General features: G+C 41.4%; 1 protein-coding gene across 1 annotated transcript in view; it reads right to left on the reverse strand.

Moving 5' to 3' along the window:
* The window catches only part of kcnh3 (potassium voltage-gated channel, subfamily H (eag-related), member 3), a 546526-nt gene that overhangs the window by 27311 nt on the left and 498341 nt on the right, over positions 1-20874 (reverse strand). Inside the window, exons 13-14 of the mRNA XM_048598723.1 lie at positions 18825-19159; positions 9472-9529 (exon numbers count right to left, since the gene is read on the reverse strand). Coding sequence (XP_048454680.1) covers positions 9472-9529; positions 18825-19159 — 393 coding nt within the window. The remainder of the gene's footprint in view (positions 1-9471; positions 9530-18824; positions 19160-20874) is intronic.

Consider the following 20874-nt stretch of genomic DNA (forward strand, 5'->3'; position numbering starts at 1 on the left):
CTGCTCCTATGATGCTGCTTGGCCTGCTGTGTTCATCCAGCCCTGCACCTTGTTGTCCAATCCAATGTAATTGATTTTGCAGAATTTTCTGCCTAAATGCTTTGGAGAAAAGGATGCTGAATGCAATCTGCAATTCTGTAGATCGTGTTTCTCTGCTGTGCTTTTTAGTTTTGGCAAAGACATGACTGAGTAGTTAGAGAGTTTTCTACCTCCATGCTATTATACGCAGCAAATGTTTCATTAATTGGCACCTATGGGACGAGGAGTATGCTGGTTGGTCAAATATTCCGGAAAATCAAGAGGTCCACATAATCAATGTAAAAAATCCACTAAGTAATAGAAAGGTAATGCAGGGGCTATATACATCACTGTTATACTTTATTTACAGCATAAATCATTTATATGATAATGGAACTTTGCCTTAAATAAAATCTACTGGCAGAGAGTCTTCTCACTCTCACCCTCAACTGACACCTTGGACATTGTGGTATTTGAAGAGAAATTCACTTGAAATTGAATCAACTTTTGAGATTTCATGTGGCCATCGAATTGTATGACAATTTACATTGAGGTAAATAAAATTAGGAAATATAATAATTGGGCAGAATAATACACTGAACTTTGTGGTATATAATTTTTGCTGTGTTATTGACAGTGCAGATTTTTAAAAAATTTGGTGTATAAAATCATAGAATCCCTACAGTGTGGAAACAGGCCCTTCAGCCCAACAAGTCCACACTGACCCTCAGAGCATCCCACCCAGACCCAACCCCCTATAACACACCTAGTCTACACATCCCTGGACCTTATGGGCAATTTAACGTGGCCAATCTACCTAGCCTGCACATCTTTGGACTGTGGGAGGAAACTGGAGCAAACCTACACAGACAGTTGCTTGAGTTTGGAATTGAACCCAAGTCTCTGGCAATGTGAGGAAGCAGTGCGAGCCACTGAGCCACTGTACCACCCACGTATATACAAAGTGCATTCTGTGCCTTTAATTCACTGAATGTTTTCATAGCCTATCACCCCCTGCGCTCGCTGACCTGCACTGGATCCCAGTCAAACGACGTCTTTGATTTTAAAAATCTGGCCCTTGATTTCACACTTCCCCCATGGCATTGCTCAGCCCTATCTCAGCAATTACTCCAAACTATCTGCGCTCCTCTAATTTTGGCCTCTTGTGCATTTTCAATCATAATTGCTCCATCGTTGTTGGCCGTGGCTTCAATTGCCTCAGTCCGAAACTCTGGAATTCCCTCCTGAAAACTCTTCATTTCTTGACCTCATTTTCCTCCTTAACAACACGCTTTAAAACCTATTCTTTTGACCAAGCCTTTGGTTGTCTGGCCTAATATGTTTTGGTGTCATGTTTTATTTGATAAATGCTCCTCATGAAGTTCCTTGGAATGTTTTCTTGCATTAAGGTACAATATAAAACACATTGTTGTTATATATGGATCAATTCAGTGTCATTACAACAAATGTCCTGCAGCAAACAGGGTGGTATGGTGGCATGGTGGCTGAGTGGTTAGCACTGCTGCCTCACAGTGCCAGGGACCCGGGTTCGATTCCACCCTCGGGTGACTCTCTGTGTGGAGTTTGTGCATTCTCCCTGTGTCTGTGTGGGTGTGCTCTGGTTTCCTCCTACAGTCCAAAGATGTGTAGGGTAGGTGAATTGGCCATGCTAAATTACCCATAGTGTTAGGCGTGTTAGCCATGGGAAATGCAAGGATAGGGGGATGGGTCTGGGTGGGAAGCTCTTCAGAGGGTTGGTGCTGACTTGTTGCGCTGAATGGCCTGTTTACATGCTGTGGGGATTCTAATGAAAAAAAAATGTAAGGTGAAAGAAGAAATTTGATTCATTTGGAATGGGGAAGGTATGCTGGAAGAGGTTGAGGAAGGGAAATTTGGAGGTGTAAAAGGGGATGACCATGTTGAAATGTGTGTGAGGGAGGATAGAGAGCTAGTGAGGGGAGATGAACACACATGCAGAAGGGGAGAACTGTGGATGCATCACAACCTGGAGAGGTGAATGATAAGCTTGCAAGGATAGCTTTGGGGTGATAAAGGTGTAGATAGGCCATTCACATACATGAGCTGAGGTAGAAAATGAAGAAAATCATGCTGTGGAAATGAAAATAAACAGTCCTGGAGATGGTTAGGAAATATGCTTTGAAACCCACATCAGGGTCAAATAGGGTATGGCTTTTTTTCCAAACATCATTGCAGCATACATGTGGGAAGATTAAGGCTCAAAGCACTTCAATATTTCTCATGATCTGTTTGTTTAAAATCCAAGTTGAACACTGCAATTACTGTCATACCATTGACCAGTTTAGAGCTGAACACCATTTACTAGATCTGCCAGGCAAGCCATTCAACAGATTTGACTTACTCTCTATAATACCAGCCAGCTAGCAATTTAAACTCATTTACAACGGTTGCTCTGATGAAAGGGAAGAAATTATCAAAAAATACGCCATTTTACTTGCAGCTTTCTTCTCTGTTTTGGCTCTGCACCCCTTTCCTGTGGACAGTGACCATTGCTGTGTTATGGATCAAAGTTTGCTGATAAATCCTAAAACCTCAGCCGAGAGATAATTCTTTACAAACATCGAAGGCAATCTCACCATGAAGTACACAGAAAAACAAATCATTCATGCTGCCTCCTGGTGCTCCATGCACACACCAGTGAGAGTTACTGAAAAGTAATCAGAAATAAGAAGAGCTTTGATTGATTTTTTTCTCTCACTAACCAAATGACACTGGGATTGACTGTGTTGCTGGGTGAGTTAAATGAATTAAGTACACACCAGGAAGCATCCCTGCGGCCTACCTGATCTATTTGGCTTTGTACTATACTCAGTGTTGCATTTATGAAATGAACTAACGGAATAGCCTGAAAAGGAAATCATCAAACCTTTTCTATACAAAATTCTTCAATCTACACTTTGTAAGGCTAATTTTTGACATAATCCAAAACTTCAACTAAAAATCTGCTGTTCTTAATCCTGGCAATTACGTTGACATTTTTCTATTCTTTAAAAAATTAACTCCAGTGATGATGCAAGGCAAACATTACTATCCATTCCCAGTTGCTCTTGAGAAGGTGGTGGTGAGTCACTGTAGTGATTGGAACGAGGTTGGGAAGGTTGATCTCATTGAGTATGAGTTCCCTGACTGGGGCTGTTAACCTGGGTCAATCAGGGAGTCCTGGCTGACAGATATAAACAGGAGCATCAGGGATTGTCCTCACTCTAGTGGCTGGCTCTGAGCGAGCTGGTCAGTGTCCATGCACTGTGCACGTGTTAATAAAGGATGACTTGGAAACGTGGATACCAGTCTTCATGGAGTTATTTCAGCCTCCTTCTTGAACTGTCGGCGTTTATATTGTATAGGTACACCCACTGAGCTGGTAGGAAGGGTTCCAAGAGTTTGCTCCCACGACAGTGAAGCAATGGTGGCTTTGAAGTGGACTGGAGTTCAACAACAACATGTCAATAAACATGTGGATTTGAGTTGTGTATAAAGTAAAAGTAGAAAGTCTTAAACTAAAATGTAACCCTCCTTGAAGCTGCCCAATTTAGTTTTAATTGGAGGTAGGATGAGAGAGCAGCTGAAAATTAACCCATTCCCAGCTGGCCATTCATTTAAAATATGTTAACAAATGACTCAGGTTTTCTCCATTACAGCTTTAAGTGGGCAGATAATTGGAGGTGAGCATTGCTGTATGTTACGGGTAAGTGCTTTTCCAGTACTGCTTGAGGGCGACAGGAAACAGGAATGCTTCCCTCTAGTCCACCAACAAAACTATTAATGTCACCAGCAATCAGAATCTCCCCTCATCCAACCTAACCGATCCAGCGCTTTCCCAACGTGCTCATAAGCCTGTAATTTACTCCTTCCAAATATCCTCCGTTGGTTCCTTCCATGACCTTCACCCTCCTCCTCCAATCTACCTGATCTCAATACCCGCACCCCCATATTCTTCTTCTCTATCTCTCTGACTCTCTGCAATCTTCACTCCTCCTCCTCCCATCTCTCTAGCTTTGTGATCTTTTCCCCATCTCCTTGATTTATCCCATTTCTCCCTGCAACCATTTTGGCTTCTCCTTCGATCTCCTCAGGAAGCTGAATGCTCTGACAGCCTGAGTTTGGCTGCTGCTGTGCTTCTGAGAAACAGATGCCTTCGCTAATGCTGTACACTCTCAGAAGAGCTTCTGCAGACTGACCAGAAAGGGTTTTGGAGAAGTGAGCGAGCAATTTTTTGGGTACTTTTGGAGGCTACATGTTTGTGAACCAACATTTCTGAAGTTATAATTTTGGCTGCGGCTTTTGCCAAAAGTTGGTGGAGAGTCCATATAGGACAGTAACATTAAACTAAAAATTGCTAAGCTACATTAGTGTGATGATCACTTCATTATTCTTCCATTATCCATAAGCTTAAGCTCATCCAAAAGTTTATTGTATCTAATTACCCCAGTCTTTGTTCACCAACATGAAGTCCCGATCCAATACCTTAAGTTTAAAATATTCATCCTCAACTTCAAATCTAACCATGGGTATTACCCTCACTATTGCTGTAATCCACTTCAGCCTCATAACTCTGAGAAGTCTGCATGCCTTCAATTTTGGACTCTTGCACATAATTTTGGAGGTTGGATCTTCAGTTGCACAAACCCTAAACTCCACAATTTCCTCTTTAAATCCGCAGCTCCCTACCTCTCTTACTTTCTTCAACATATTTTGTAAAACCTATGCCTTTGGCTAAGTTGACGTCTCCTTCTTTGGCTCAGTAATGTTTCTGTGAATTGACTTGGAACTTTATGTTACTGATGCAATGAATATATGCAAACTGGCTGAGAACTTAAAATTATATCAAATCCCAACGGCAGAAGTCAGTACTGCTGGTTGTGATTTGGCCTCAGAACTAGAGGAAATTCATCTTGCTTCTGAAAGAGAGGTTTTTTGTTTTTTTCCCATGCATATTGCATATTTTGTGTGTGTGTGTGCGTGCGTTTGTGTGTATATGTGTGTTTGTGTGTGTGCGTATGTGTTTGTGTGTGTGTGTTTTTGTGTATGTACATGTTTGTGTGTGTATGTGTATGTGTTTGTGTGTGTGCGTTTGTGTGTGTGCATGTGTTTGTGTGTGCGTTATGTGTTTGTGAGTGTGTGTGTATGTGTTTGTGTGTGCGTATGTGTTTGTGTTTGTGTGTGTGTGTTTTTGTCTGTGTGTTTTTGTGTGTGTATGTGATTATGTGTGTTTGTGTGTGTTTGTGTGTGTGCATGTGTTTGTGTGTGTATGTGTTTGTGTGTGTGTGCATGTGTGTGTGTGTATGTATTTGTGTGTGTGTGTATGTGTTTGTGTGTGTGTTTTTGCGTGTGTATGTGATTATGTGTGTTTGTGTGTGTGTATGTGTTTGTGTGTGTGTATGTGTTTGTATATGTGTGTTTGTGTGCGTGTGCATGTGTGTGTGTGTTTGTGTGCATGTTTTTGTGTGCGTGTGTTTGTGTGTGTGTGTTTGTGCACACATGTGTGTGTGTGTATGTATTTGTGTGTGTGTGTTTGTGTGCGTGTGCATGTGTGTGTTTTTGTGCATGTTTGTGTGTGCGCGCGCGTGCGTGTGTGTGTGTGTTTGTGTATGTATCTGCGTATGTGTGCGTGTGTGTGTGCGTGACTGTGTGTCTGTGTGTCGGTCTGATGTGATTCTGGCTGACCAAGAAATTCTCCCACTCTTTGCACCTGTTACAGGCAGATCAGAACGATTCACAAATTGACAATCGACCTGTTTGTCTGAACTATGACATACCTTCCATAACCATCAAGTACTAGAGTAGGATCTTACTAGACCTTGGGTCAGATGTAGAGACACTATCAGCTGCATCGATGAACCTAGAGTTATCTTTACTTACTGGAGCACGTGTTTTACAAATGCTGCATTAATCACAGTGATAGGGATATGGTCAATTAAGCATATGATTTGCTTTTAAATCACTGGAATATTGAATAACTTGTTGAAATGACTAAAGATGAAGCCGAAAGAGCTCTCAGGTTTCAGCAAACATGGTCTGACCTACAGCCATGACTGCAATCAGTGAAGTAGACAGTCAGTAGGATGGTATGGACAGAATAGGAAGCATCAGCTGGGGGGAACTGTTCCAAGTTGATACAGTCAGAGCACAAACCAAGCACATTTACTTTGTACCTAAAACACTACATTCTGTTTTGTTTCTTGTTTTTAACCTCAAGAGTCAGGAACTAGACTTTGTAAGTCCACCTTTAATAAGCAAATTAAATAGGATGAAGTGTGGGGATGCTTCCTGTGTATTTATAATTGATTCTGAAGTCTTATCCTGACATGTTTGTGGGAAGTTCCTGGAAAGTTTCAACTTCTGTTGAGCAATTCATCAAATCCCTGGCGAATGTCTCCAGTTCTGAGTTAGAGCCGGGAAATGTCAGCTAGGTTAAAATCCAGTCTAATATCTGGGTGACAGAACAACTGGCACCCACAGCTACCCCCAACCCGATCCGACTACCCCTCAGCCACCAACTGCAATCCCAAACAGACCACACCTCAACCTGACCCCACTACCCACTGAGGACTTCATTACCCACCTGATCTGACTCAATCTGACTAACCCACCCGACCTGAATACCAACCAAACCAACCTCTTGACTACCCATCATCTTGATTGCCCGATCACCCATGCAGGCACCTCACCCACCCTACTCACTTACCCACATCATTCATTTTGACCCTACCCAACTCTCCACTTGCCCTATGCATTCAGCCACCCATTTACCTATCTCATTCAGCTACCCACTTACCTATCTCACCCAGCTGCCCACATCACCCACCTACCCTACTCACATGCATACATATCCAGCTCACCCACCAACACCTACTCACTTGCACACCTCACACACCTAACCTTTTACCTACCTATTTACTCACCAATCTTGGCCATCCGACTTGAGCCACTCACCCACTTCACCCTCGTTCCCAATTATCCACCTTGCCCACATATTCCCTACCCATGAGCCCACTTACTCACGCCACCTATCCACAATCTACTGACCGCACTCATCTACCCACTAACACATTCATCCACTTGTTCATTCACTCATCAATTTACTCATTCTTGTTGTGTGGCACAACTAATCTCCTAAACGAAAGAGATTTTGAACACATCTACTGACTCAAAATTGGGCATCCATGAGGCACTGTGAGCCATTAGCAGTGGCAAAATTGTACTCAAACAAAAATCTTCAACTCACTGGATGATTACGTTCCACAACCATCCCCATCTTCAATGAAGGGAGACCCAGCACATCAGCGCAAAAGATTAGGCTGAAGTATTTGCAACAAACTTCAGCAAAAGTGCCGAGTGGATGATCCATCTTGGCCTCTTCCAGAGGTTCCCAGCATCACAGATAACAATCATCAGCCAATTTAATTCACTCCATGTTTGATCAAGAAATGGCTGAAGGCAATGAATACTGCAGATGCCATGGGCCCTGACAACATCCCAGCTGGAACACGAAATACTTGCGCTCCAGGGCTTGTTGCAAACCGACTTCAGCTGTTCTAGGTACAGTTACAACACTGGCAACAATCCAAAAAATGTGAGATTGATAGATGAGCTGGGATAGGCTGACTAACTGGCTTTTTCGTTTGTGTTTATCATGTAAATATGTGAATAATCTATAGTCTATTAAGAACCAATTGTGTCTATCAAAGAAAAATATGTGTGCAAGTGTAATTTTAGGTGTATTACAGAATGATAATAATGTTAATGAATGATATGCTAATTAGTTTGAAAAAGGTTATACATAGGATTATTAAACAAGCGTTTTAGTTTTATGATGTCATTATTTTGTTAAACTCTAAATACTATGCATCTATCATGCATTTTAAGTGTATCTCTGAAGATTGAATTTTGGTCTGATAAATTGAAATGACACTGTAAACTTTTGGAATAACCAAAATATTCTCCATCGTGCCTAGGTCTATTTGACAAATGCAGCCATTGAATTTGGCAACATTCCCAACAGCATAACAAATATGATCCATTTGGAATGAATTTTATCTCCTTGTGCCAACTCCCCTTGTCCATTTGAGATTTTTTTTTATTGCACACGGAGGAATCAATGGTTGATTTTGTTCTCTCTTTTGCCACATTTACATCCTGCGTTTGTTTTCACACTTCAATCAAGATGGGTTAGATATTTTCTAATGAACTTGTTTAGCCATGCAATGATATAATTCTGAAGCAGATAGGACTTGAAGCCGGACCTTCTAACTCAAAGGTAGGGGCAATACCACTGTACTACTACAGTCAAAGGTATTCTCTACTTTCATAATAACTTTTAGATATTTTCTATCAAGATGGCTTAAGGTTTCAACCTGAAACCATTTTCACCTGGCAGATAAACAGTTTCCAGAGTGCTAATAGAAAGCAATTAAGAGCTGGATGATTTTCTTTTGATTTAGCCAGGGCCACTGAGTCAACTAAATGTCACCTCATACTAACTAAAAGAACTACTGATGCTGTACATCAGAAACAAGAACAGAAGTTGCTGGAAAAGCTCAGCAGGTCTGGCAGAATCTGTGAAGAGAAATCAGAGTTAACGTTTTGGGTCCAGTGCTCAGAACTGATGGTAGCTAGGAAAATGTCAGTTTATATGCACAAGATAGGGTGGGGGTAGGTGGTGAGGAGCAAACAATAGCGGGGGATAGAGTCCAAAGAGAGAGAAGAGCAGATAGATAGACAAACGAGTAGATAACGATCTGGCTAGGAGGGTGAATAGTTGTTAATGGACGCTGTTAGTGGCTAACAATGGGTAGAGTGTAATAGCAGACTATGTGATGACAAGGCTGGTGTGTGGGTAGGGGGCTGGGACATGGGAGAGTTCAGGCCCTAAAATTATTGAACCCGATATTGAGTCCAGAGGGCTACAGGGTCCCCAAGCAGAAAATGAGGTGTTGTTCTTCCAGCTTGCGCTGACCTTTGCTGGAAAACTGCAGCAAGCCAGAGACAGAGATGTTGGCCGGGGAGCAGGGTGGTGTGGAAGATCGGAAGGCAAAGGCAGGCAGAATTACTCAGACCATCACAAAGGAGGGTTGAAAGGAATTGTTGGCCTCAGACAATAACCATTACAAATAAAGCAAACGAAACTTGCACTTACATCTGGCACATATCTGGTGTTTCAACAGAGTATGAACCCTTTCCCAAAGTCCTTTCTCTATGTACAGTGAATGACAGTCCTGAAATAATTGATGGTCAATTCATCTACTGCACTCCAGATAGTCATTTAGTTTTACTCCAATAAGAATCAGCTCTTCCATGGGTTGCTGGAATTCTTTTGACCCACATGTGGCTGAGTCTTAAAAATACTTAAAAAAAATCTCAATTTTAAAAGAATTATCTTTTTCCATCTTCTGTTATTGCTGCTGCTTTCCTGACTTTTGCTGGGGTAAATGTTCCACTGGTGCTTTGTGATATTATGTTCAAAGGACCATATCTGAAATTAAACAGTGAATGTCAGTCCTTTCAGGAAATCTCGTCAAGTCTCGTAATCTTGTAGAACTGAGAATATAACACTCTCACCTCTTAGTCAGTGGTTGTGCGGTAGTGAGGGAAGTGGAGGTGGAGTGTGAGGGTGGTGGAGGAAGAGTCGGTGAGCGTGGTAAGAAGGAGTATGGGGGAAGTGAAGGAGGGGGAGGTGTGAGGGCAGAGGAGAAGATGAAGAGTCAGAAATATCTTGGCTTGTAAACTGTTTGCTTGTGCATCTCCAAATACTGCATCCTACCAACTTTATCACTTGTGTCATCCACTGCTCAATTTACTATACCCAAATCGTTTACCTATCAATAATGAGTTTAAGAGCCGTGAGATCATGCTGCAGCTCTATAAAACTCTGGTTAGACCACACTTGGAATATCGTGTTCAGTTCTGGTTACCTCATTATAGGAAAGATGTAGAAGCTTTAGAGAGGGTGCAGAGGATGCTGCCTGGACTGGAGGACAGGTCTTATGAGGAAAGGTTGAGGGAGCTAGGGATTTTTTCATTGGAGCAAAGAAAGATGAGAGGTGACTTGATAGAGGTTTACAAGATGATGAGAGGTATAGATAGAGTGGATAGTCAGAGACTTTTTCCCAGGGCGGAAATGACTATTATGAGGGGGCATAATTTTAAAGAGATTGGAGGAAGGTATAGGGAGATGTCAGAGCTAGGTTCTTCACACAGAGAGTGGTGGGCGTGTGGAATGCATTGCCGGCAGTGGTAGTGGAGTCAGGTACTGTAGAGACTTCTAAGCCACTCTTGGATAGGCACATGGAGGATAGTAAAATGTAGGGTATGCAGGGTAGATTGATCTTGGTAGGATAATAAGTTGGCACAACATCATGGGCCGAAGGGCTTGTACTGTGCTGTACTGTTCTGTGTTCAATGTTCTATAATTGCTAACTATATCAGCACTCGCACCTCTTATCTGCATGCTTCACCTTATCCTCATCCTCACAGTAGCACTGCAAGCCTCACCTCCTCGCAACTCACATACTGGCAACCATTCCATCATGACAGCCACATCACCAAACCCATACTGCATGACAGTCACTGACACACATCGTCTTTTCTTGGAGATGGCTGGGATTCAACCACAGACAGCAAGGTTTAATGGGGAGGCATATCCTCACGTTTTAAACCCAACAATACTTCTCCTCTCATCCTTCTTGCTCTTCTGACAGCTTGCTCTGCTCAGCTCATATTCCCCACAATGCCAAGGGGAAATTTTACTAGCATATTCATGCCTAGAAGCAACTGGTTAGTGCAAAAGTCTTTAAGCCACCAAAACGTGCTTCAGCATCAGCCAGTCCGTTTCTTGTAAGTGACTAGAACTTTAAACAAGTCTGAAAAATCCTGAGTAAAAATGCAGCACCACCAAGAGAAAATGAACCAGCTATTAACCTGCATGTAATTGATGATCCTTCTAAATAATGCTGGTAAAGAGTCCTTCATGGCTTTGAAAGCCACTTTAGCTGTGTAAGGTTAAGAGAAAGCGTTGATGTTTCAGTGTAGAGCCCTGACATCAAGCCCAAGTGTATCTGCCTTCTCTGGACTTTGCCAGTGGTCATTAGGTGCATGGTGACAATATGACTTCCGGTTGGAAGTGTGCAGTGGGGCACAGTGGAATGAATTTTAAGAGGCACCACTGAGTCCAATTTTGCCCCCTTTAACCTGAATGCAGGAAATCTGTTTAGGAAAGGCTCAACACTTCCAAAGGAATATGAGGCAAAATTTGGGAGAAAAGGTAGATAATCGAATTACAAACGATCTCCAATCATTTGTATTTAGGATGTTTGTACATAACTACTTCTGGTTGCAAATTGAAATTTTTCTCAAGTCCCTAGGGTTAACAACAATCAATATGTCTGACAAGCCCAAACTAATGATCAGAATTAATGAGGCAAAAGTCAATTTCCTTAGTTCTTTGACATATAGTTAACCTAAGGTGACAGTAAGCTCAGTTTAATGAGAGAATGTGACTATTTTTTAGCATAGTGATGATTTGATGAAAAACAAAACGAAACCTGAAAGGAGTTAACTTAAGAACTGAATGAATATCCATGAATTATAAGTTTAGATTGTGGATATTAGTTGATTTGAAGCCAGAATGTGTGAGAGTGGGCTAATTCTACGATAACATTACTGAAAATGAGTTGCTGATGGTACTGCTCAATATTGCATTATCTTACAAACCCACTACTCCAATGTGTTTGGATTCTGCGGTAAAATACCTCAATAAGAGAAGAGAAAAGCAACCACCTATCCACAAGTGAACAAAACAACATGAAAATAAGGTTTTAGCTTGCAATTCATGATATTGTTTCAGTTTATTTATATTTCCTCTAATTGAAAAGCAAATAAAAACATAGGGAACTATGAAATCACCAGATAGAAAATGATAGGTACAAACACAAGTTATACCACAACCAAACAAACAGAAATTGCTGCAGAAACTCAGCCTGTGTGTCAGCATCTGTGAAGAGAAAGCAGTTAACGTTTCGTGTCCAGTACCCTTCTCCAGGTAAATGAGTTTCCACTCCTCAGAACTGGGGTCATTTTTGGGGGTTTCCATATACCATGTAATTGCCCAATGTAAATTTAAACTGCCAAGGTACCTACGACATCGTCAATTTATTGAGATTTCTGAGATGTCCGATTGTGCATTTTCTAGGGTATCTGGTGATTGGAAAATCTATGCTGTCATCATCAGATAATCCTTGCCACCAACTAGCCACCCTTTGCTAATGTGGATCAAAGGCAGCTGGTACAACGAAATGCCCAGAATGAAGGCACCTTGACTGGTGCCAATGATACTGAGAAGGGACCTGTATAATTCTCTGCTCTGGCCACAAAACAGATAGATACTGAGGAAATGGAATGCCTTTCAGTTTCATTACAGGGCAGGGTTAACCTGCAGTGACTAAAAAGTGGTGTGTATGCAATTACTAGCACATTGCACCATGGGGAAGCCTACGGTCACACTCAAGCTGTGCACTGGTTTTTGTCTGTTTCTCTGTGGAAAGAGAATAAAATACAGTTAGCTCTCATTGACTGAAGAATGTTAGTGGTCGCCCTTACACCACAGTGGCAGCAAACTGAGATGTTACAAGCCGTGTCAACCTGGGAAGAGCCCAACATGCACATGTTAATTGCCATGGTCACATTTACAATCACTGACCACGCAGCTTTTGCCCTGCTCTGAGGCATCAGTGTGAACTTGCACTACAAACTACTTGTAAAGCTCCGAGAGTAATCATTGTTAAGAAAATGGCCGCACACCAATTCCCGTTTCTCAACCAAGACATCAGTAATGAGACAGCATTGGGAGAATGGGGGAACAGAACACAACTCCACATCTTGACTTTGTGTTGGTAATAAATACTTCCATATGTGACACAGTCTAAGTTGCCCAGAGAAATCTCTCTAATTTCTGTGCCAGTAATGTATTTTAATTCCCACACAGGCTCAGCGACTCCCACTGCATTTGTATTAAGGGGGACATGATCCAAAGGCAGGTGTATGGAGTTAGACCATAGATCAGCCGAGCCCTCAATGAATGGTGGAACAGGCCTAAGGGACTGAATGGCCTACTCCTGTTCTGATATTTTATCTTCCACTTCTTTTTGGTTACTGGGTGGGTTTGCTAATTGTAGCGACTTGTATTGATTTATTAACACGTTTGCCTGCTGCAATTACAACCACCAACAACTTGTATGAGATTAATCAGGGCAAAATAGTGATTCAGGTCACTTGTCCCGAACTCTGATTTCGCTCCACAGATGATGCCAGACCTGTTGAGCTTATCCAGCAATTTCTAGTTTTTGTCTCCGATTTACAGTGTCCACAGTTCTTTCTGTTTTTATTCAAAATAGTGACTGTTGGCAGTGTCACTAGGGTAGTAATCCAGAATGCTCTGAGGACGTGAATCATAGAATGAAGTTATAGGAAGAATTAAAGAATGGTTGCAGTGTTCAGAAGGAAGCCATTCAGCACACTGTGCCTGTGCTGCTTCTTTGAATGAGCAATGGTGCCAATCCCTTCTTCTTTGCACTGCCCTACACTGTCTTTCTTTTCAGGTAATAATCCAATTCCCTATTGAATTCATTGGTTGATCTCGCTTCAACCATATTGTCAGGCCAGCGCATTTGAGATCCTAACCACTTTCTGAGTGTTCTAGCCACTATCCTCATGTTGCCATTGCTCCTTTCACCAATTATTTAAGTCTATACCTTCTGATTCTCAATCCTTCCATCAACAGAAACATTTTCTGCCTATTTACACTGTTTACTTACTCTCTCTATTTACTCCATGCAGACCCCTTGAAATCTCAAACAAATCTCCTCTCAACATTCTCTTCTGAAAGTACAAGAGTTGGCAGGTCATGTTACAGTTGTATAGGCCTTTGGTTCGACCACATTTGGAATACTGCATACAGTTCTGGTCGCCACATTTCCAAAAGGATGTGGATGCATTGGAGATGGTGCAGAGGAGGTTCACCAGGATGTTGCCTGGTATGGAGGGTGCTAGCTATGAAGAGAGGTTGAGTAGATTAGGATTATTTACATTAGAAAGACAGAGGTTGAGGGGGAACTTGATTGAGGTCTACAAAATCATGAGAGGTATAGACAGGGTGGATAGCAAGAAGCTTTTTCCCAGAGTGGGGGACTCGATTACTAGGGGTCACAATTTGAAGGTGAGACGGGAAAAGTTTAAGGGAGATATGCATGGAAAGTTCTTTACACAGAGGATGGTGGGTGCCTGGAACGTGTTGCCAGTGGAGGTGGTAGAGACGGGCATGATAGCTTTCTGAAGAAGGGTCTAGGTCTGAAACATCAGCCTTCCTGCTCCTCTGATGCTGCTTGGCCTGCTGTGTTCATCCAGCTCTACACCTTGTTATCTCTTGGTAAATAGGTGACAGGTTTAGAGAAAGGATCTGGATTGGCGCAGGCTTGGAGGGCCGAAGGGCCTATTCCTGTGCTGTAATTTTCTTTGTTCTTTGTTCTTTGAAAGAAGAAGGCAGTCCTCCAACTTGTCTAATTCTGAAAGAGTGGTGTCCAAGTCTAATCATAATTAGTTGAACTAGTGTTTTATACATGTTTATACTCACATGCTTTTGTATTCTCTTTTCTAAGCTCCGACTGATGGAGCGTTGGATGATCTTATTAACTATTCTATCAACCTGTCCTTTTGCAGTCAATGTTATATGCCCATATACGTTCAGGTAGCTCTGCTCCCATATCCCTTATAGAATTGTACCCTTTAAATTATATTGTCTCTTTGTGCTCTTCCAACCAAATGGAATCACTTCAAACTTGGCTGCATTAAATTTCATCTTCTACTAGCCTGCCTATTCCATCAGCCTGTCTATGTCCTTTTGAAGGTCTACATTCTCCCCCTCATGGTGGACACTAGTTTCAAAGTCTGATATCATTTACAAATTTTGAAATGATGCCTAAGTACCAAGGTCTAAGTCAATAATAACCTTTAGAAAGAGCAGGAGTCTTAAAAACAACTACTGAGGAACTCTATTATAAACATCCCTTTGGTCCAAGCCATCTGTTACCATTACTCTATTTCCCGTTACTGAAGTCATTTTGTATCCATATTGCTGCCTTTCTTTTTATGCCATAAGCTGTGACTTTGCTCATGGGTTTCGGATTTTGCAAGTCTATGTGTACTGTATCAACAGCATTACTCTCACCAACCCTCTTTTTTATCTTATCAAACACCTCGAACAACGTTGTTAAACACTATTTGCCCTTAAATAATCTGTGCTGGTTTAAGGACTACAGGTATTTTACTTGGAAATATAAACTGGAAATTGAAAGCTTGGATCAATTGCTATTTTCTGTTACAACTTAAAAGAAAAGTGTAATAGCGCAGTCACTTACTGGTTACCAGAGCATCCAACTTTGTCTGAAGTTGGATTTCACTACTTTTGTGATACACAGCTGCACCAATTGTCTTTGAAAAAGATAGTAACTGCCCAACCACAGGGTTTGTACTAGTTTAAGTGCAGTTTATCACAGACCTGAGGACATGTTGGAATATAGGCCTCCAAAAAGTCTACAGCAAGCAAAATCGCACTCTCTGGCTTTTTAATTGGAAAATAAATAATAATCGAAGACTTTGCAAAAAGAAAGAAAACTTTGAATTCAAGCCAAAAACTAAGTCTAAATGACCAGCTAACAAATTGAGGGTCTCCACAGTCAACAAAAATGGTATCATTCCCAAAACAAAAACAAATTGACAAAGTCAATCATTCTTTTGGATTATACTTTGATCCACACACTTTTTGCCTTTTTTGCCAATATTTTACACCCATGATATTCCTAAAAATATTGCGTGTCTCATCTACCTGTTCATACTATGTGTGAATGAATGTGTACATGGTCAGCTACAAAGGAAGTGTAGTTTAAGCTTTCATATCAGTAATTAGTAATCTGTATTCGCTACATGCTAGAGGCTAGGCATTTTTTAAACAATAAATAGAACTTTGTTCTTGATCATTATTGAAACCTGGTGTGAATTTCCTTTGCCTTAGAAAGTGGTCACAGTTAGGTATTAACAATCCAGGAGATTAAATTAATCATATTTCATGACTCATTGATTAGTGGTTTTCCATAATTAACCTGCATCTCTCTAAGTGACTATCAATTTTGTCCTGTCTTATCATTTCCAGGAGCTCTCTCCCAGAGGTTAAACTGACTAGCCTGTAGTTTCTGGGTTTAGCTTTACACCATCTTTTGAAGAAGTTGCAACATTTGTGATTTTGCAGACCTCTGGCACCACTCAGTGCTTCTGAAGATTGTAAAATTATCATCACTGCCGGTGCAATTTCTGCACATACACATGGGTGGTGTGTAACATAGTGTAGCTCACCTCTTGCGCCAGAGCATTTTGGAAGAAATTCATTCGCCCTTTCAGGTGGCAAAGGTGTTGAGGCGGTGATATCTGTCAGGTCCATCTCAGATTCCGAGGTATCTTGAACATTTGACCATTTGAGAGAACCACGGGTTCCAGAACAGTTGGAAAGGCAATCGAGGAGCCAGGCACATTTTCTCCCCCCACTGTTTGCGAGTTTGCAACTTTCACATGGTCCACATGTTTGTTTTGGACCATCACACCTACCTGAATTTTATACATTACTGGACAAAACCTCGTGTCAACCATGCCTTGTATCCATGCAGGGTCATTCCCGTGGTTTCTACACCAAACTTCGTCCCCTGAAGGAAATTGTTTCTCTCACTTAACGGAGTCTTGGGTTGTTCCTGATGCCATTTTCCCCTATCCCTCAGGTCCAGGAAGATCAGATTTAACCTGGTGTGGTGTCTTCTCCCCATTAGCAACTCTGCTGGAGTAGTTGCATGAGGGGTGGACCTACAGTCAAATAGGAACTGAGCCTATTTGGTACCTAGTGAAGCTATAGGCTGTTGCTTTAAGCCTGCCTTCAAAGTTTGGACTGCTCTTTCTGCCAGACCATTGGATGTTGGATGGTATAGAGCTGTCCTTATATGACGAATACCATTCGACTTGAGGCAATACTTAAATTCCTGCTGGTAAACGATGGCTCATGAACTATGACCAACACTTCTTGGAATCCATGTACCGCAAAAGATGTGCACTGTTTTTCTATCGTTGTTCCCGTGTTTGACAAATGAGCTACATGCACGTCCAGCCATTTTGAGTGGGTGTCCACAACGACTAAGAACATCGAGCCCATGAAATGACCTGCATAGTCGATGTGTAATTGAGTCCCGGGTTTAGCCAGCCATTCCCACAAATGTGGGGATCAGCTGGCAGTAACTTTGTCCTTGTTGGCACTCTGGGCACTGCCCCACCAACACAGCTATGTCTGCATCCAATCCTGGCCACCAGACATAACTTCCCTCACCAACATCTTCATTTTGGAAACCCCTGGATGATCCTAGTGGAGTTCAACCAGTATCTGGCAGTGGCCTTTGCTCAGGACAATCACTTTTGCTCCCCATAATAATATGTTATCCTCTACTGTGATCTGGTCTCTCCAGGTCCAAAAAGGCTTCAGTTCTGGTTGAGATGGCCCTTTGGATTCCTCTATCACCACCAGCTGTTTCAGTTTTGCCAGGACCAGATCTTTCTGCATCCAAAGTCTGATACTGTCAGCTGTGACTGGAAGTGTGCCCAGAAAATTTAAAACTATTATGGACTCTTCCAGTGGTGGAACCACTGGTGGTGTATCTGCCAGTGGGAAGCAGCTCAATGCATCTAAATTTGCTACTTGGCCTCCCAGATGATGTTCCAACTTGTAATTATACGCAGTTAGTATTAGAGCTCACTGCTGAATTCAGCCTGAATGTATGGGCGGCTCTGCACGGTCCTCTTTAAGTAAATCTAGCAGGGGTTTGTGCTCTGTCGTTATTACAAATTTAACTTCTGTGATGACTTTGGGAATAGGGGGGCCAGCATATCCCCCCCAGTGAAGTGTGACACAATCCAAAATAATATTAAACAACATTTCAGGGAAAAATGATCAGAGCTTCTCTTTAAAAGTTAGTAGTGTATTAAGTTTTGTCTTTGTTGAGTTGGTGTTAAATATCAGGTTCCAATTTACTATACACAGAAAATACCTACTAGACTTGCCCAGTAACAGGATATAAATGAACAGGCAGACACACAGATTCCTGCAGCATTCACATGCACGCACACATCTACTCTGATAAATCTTTCACTGAACCATTAAAAAATATTAATGGACAGCTCATTTATTACTTTTGGTAAATATGTTAGCAGACATACTATTCACAAGAGCCTGCAAATATACCAAAAGGCATGCACTAAACTACAGAAAGTAGTCACAAATTGGTCATTTACGAGACCCTGTAAATATCAGCAGCTATTGCAAAGAGACTATTTATTCACTTAACATTACAAAAAAGATCAGTGTGTGGCTCATTCATCAGTTGTGGTAAATATACCAATATTGACAATGACCTCCTCTCTCTAATTATACAAAAGACAATCCATTTGCAATATTATATAAATATGAATAAATCATTAATGCACACATTGATTTTGGTAACAATCCACATTTCCCACATGCCCTAATATCCTTATCAACATGATTTATAATTAAACCTAACATTAAAAATAACACCTTGACTGTGACCTGTTGGAAATGATTTGTGTCATCTGGTCTGGCTGCATTGTGATGATGAACTGAATAAAAACTTCACTGAACTGAGATTTTAATAGGTATGAAAGCCACTTACCTTGGGCTGAGGTCAGGGGCTGCAGTACAGTTTATAGCAGGGATTTGCAATTTGGATGGCTTGCTTCCATTGCTGTTTGAAAGTCTGCCTCTGCCAACATCTTTATTGCTGTTGTTCAAGGTGCCTGTGGGGGGAGTAGCTGGCCTGGACAAGTGTTTCACTGGCAGTGAACATTTACTAATCTTAGGTGAACAAAATGCTTTGATGGGTGATATTATTCCTGTGGTACTATTTGCATTGGGAGCCAGGGGTGTGTTCTCATCATCTTCAAGTTCTTCATCCTCCAGGATAGAGGGTAGCTTTTGGATAAGGCCTCCATTGCGTTCATATTCCAACTGCAAAGTGCACAAAACAAAACCTAGACCAATGAAATGACCTGTGCTGACAGAATGACAAGCAAACACAGAACATGAGAGCAACGGTAGATCATTCGGCCCTTCGAATTAACTATTATTAGACCTTACACGTGAGGTCTTTTGAATAATTATAACAAGCCAATCATGGGTATGTATAAAGAAATGTAATTTTTTTTTAAAAACTCATGCAGAAAGAACTTAGACTCTGGCAATGCTTTTAACACCACCTTCTTGCTGTAAAATGGTGACTCACTACATGGTTAAAAATTTCTTCCCAAACCTACGCTTTATTCGCTGTTGCTGTTACCTTAACTGGGCCACGTTTCTTCAGGTGGCCATGATATCTGCCTGAATTAGAAAAGCCATTTTTCCAATTTCATGTGATATAGTGTTTGGGCAAGTTAAAGTTTGAGGATGAGACCGCAGATTTGAAATTTATCCAAACAAATCAACAAACGATAAAATGAATCAAATATTTTGTTGATTTGATTTGATACTGCTTTGAAATGCTACTGACACCAACTCATCCAAGTGGGGTGTGGGTTTGGTTAGGATGCTCTTCAGAGGGTTGATGCAGACTAGATAGGCCAAATGGCCTCTTTCAGCACTGCAGGGATTCTATGATTCTTAGTGGTTCAGTGCAGTTCACAATTTGCAGCTAACAAGTGTTGTGTATATATCTTAAAGGGTTAACTCTGAGGAGTGCCATAAACAGTCTTTACAATGAAGCTGTCATATGGACTTGTGGGAAAAACAGCTTAGGATCTTGGAGAAGTAGGACCTAATATCCAGATTCACCTCACAGTCTCTGTAATAATGCTTATCGTACAAACGTAAACTACATTAATTAATAACATGCAGCAAACCACTTCTGTTTAATAAAAGAGCCTTTTCTGTTTAGGCCAGTAAGAAAGTTTCCTCTAGCACAGTGGACAAGGAGATCCTTACTTTGTATGAGGATGATGGTAGCGAACCTACCTCATGATGAGGTGCAGACTCTGTTTAACTGCACATACAACATGGTGAGCAGCAGTGTATATTCCATTTAAGTACACATACAATATGCTGGCAGCAGTGGAGGTCTGAGATTTTCAAATACAACTTTAAGTTGTCTGTTTGTGCAGTCAGCAGTCAGGAAGAGCTAAAGATTTAAGGACCTTAAAGAAAAATACCATCGTGGCAGAATGCAACAAGGTAAAAGCATTTCAGACTGGGGAGGAAACACACTACAGGAGGAGAGTTAGGAACTCCCTGGAGTTACTCCAAAGCAGACTGCTTCACAATGTGATGGTCTGGAGGAAATGTTCTGAGGCTGGGGGAGCTCACAGACATCAGAGGTTCCATGAGTCACGTTAAAATATGTGTTGGAAGGTTAAGGAATTGTGCAGTATTACAGGCCAGGAAAGCAAAAGAATGAGAAAAGTGCAGACAGCCGAGATTGAGCATCACTTCCAAAGCAAGTAAAAATCATGAAGCAAGGCTACAACGAAGGAAATCAAGGGTCACACAAACAATTTAAACCAAGGTTGCAGACCCAGGATGAAGTAAATCCACATTGAAGTGACAAAGTGGTAGATTAGAAGAACAGTATTAGGGGCAGCGAAGGCCTAGTGGTGTTATCGCTAGATTATTAATTCAGAAACTCAGCTAATGTTTGGGTTCAAATTCCGCCATGGCAAAATTAAGAATCTGCT

Source organism: Rhincodon typus, chromosome 7, assembly GCF_021869965.1.
Source record: "Rhincodon typus isolate 14 chromosome 7, sRhiTyp1.1, whole genome shotgun sequence".
Taxonomy (NCBI): domain Eukaryota; kingdom Metazoa; phylum Chordata; class Chondrichthyes; order Orectolobiformes; family Rhincodontidae; genus Rhincodon; species Rhincodon typus.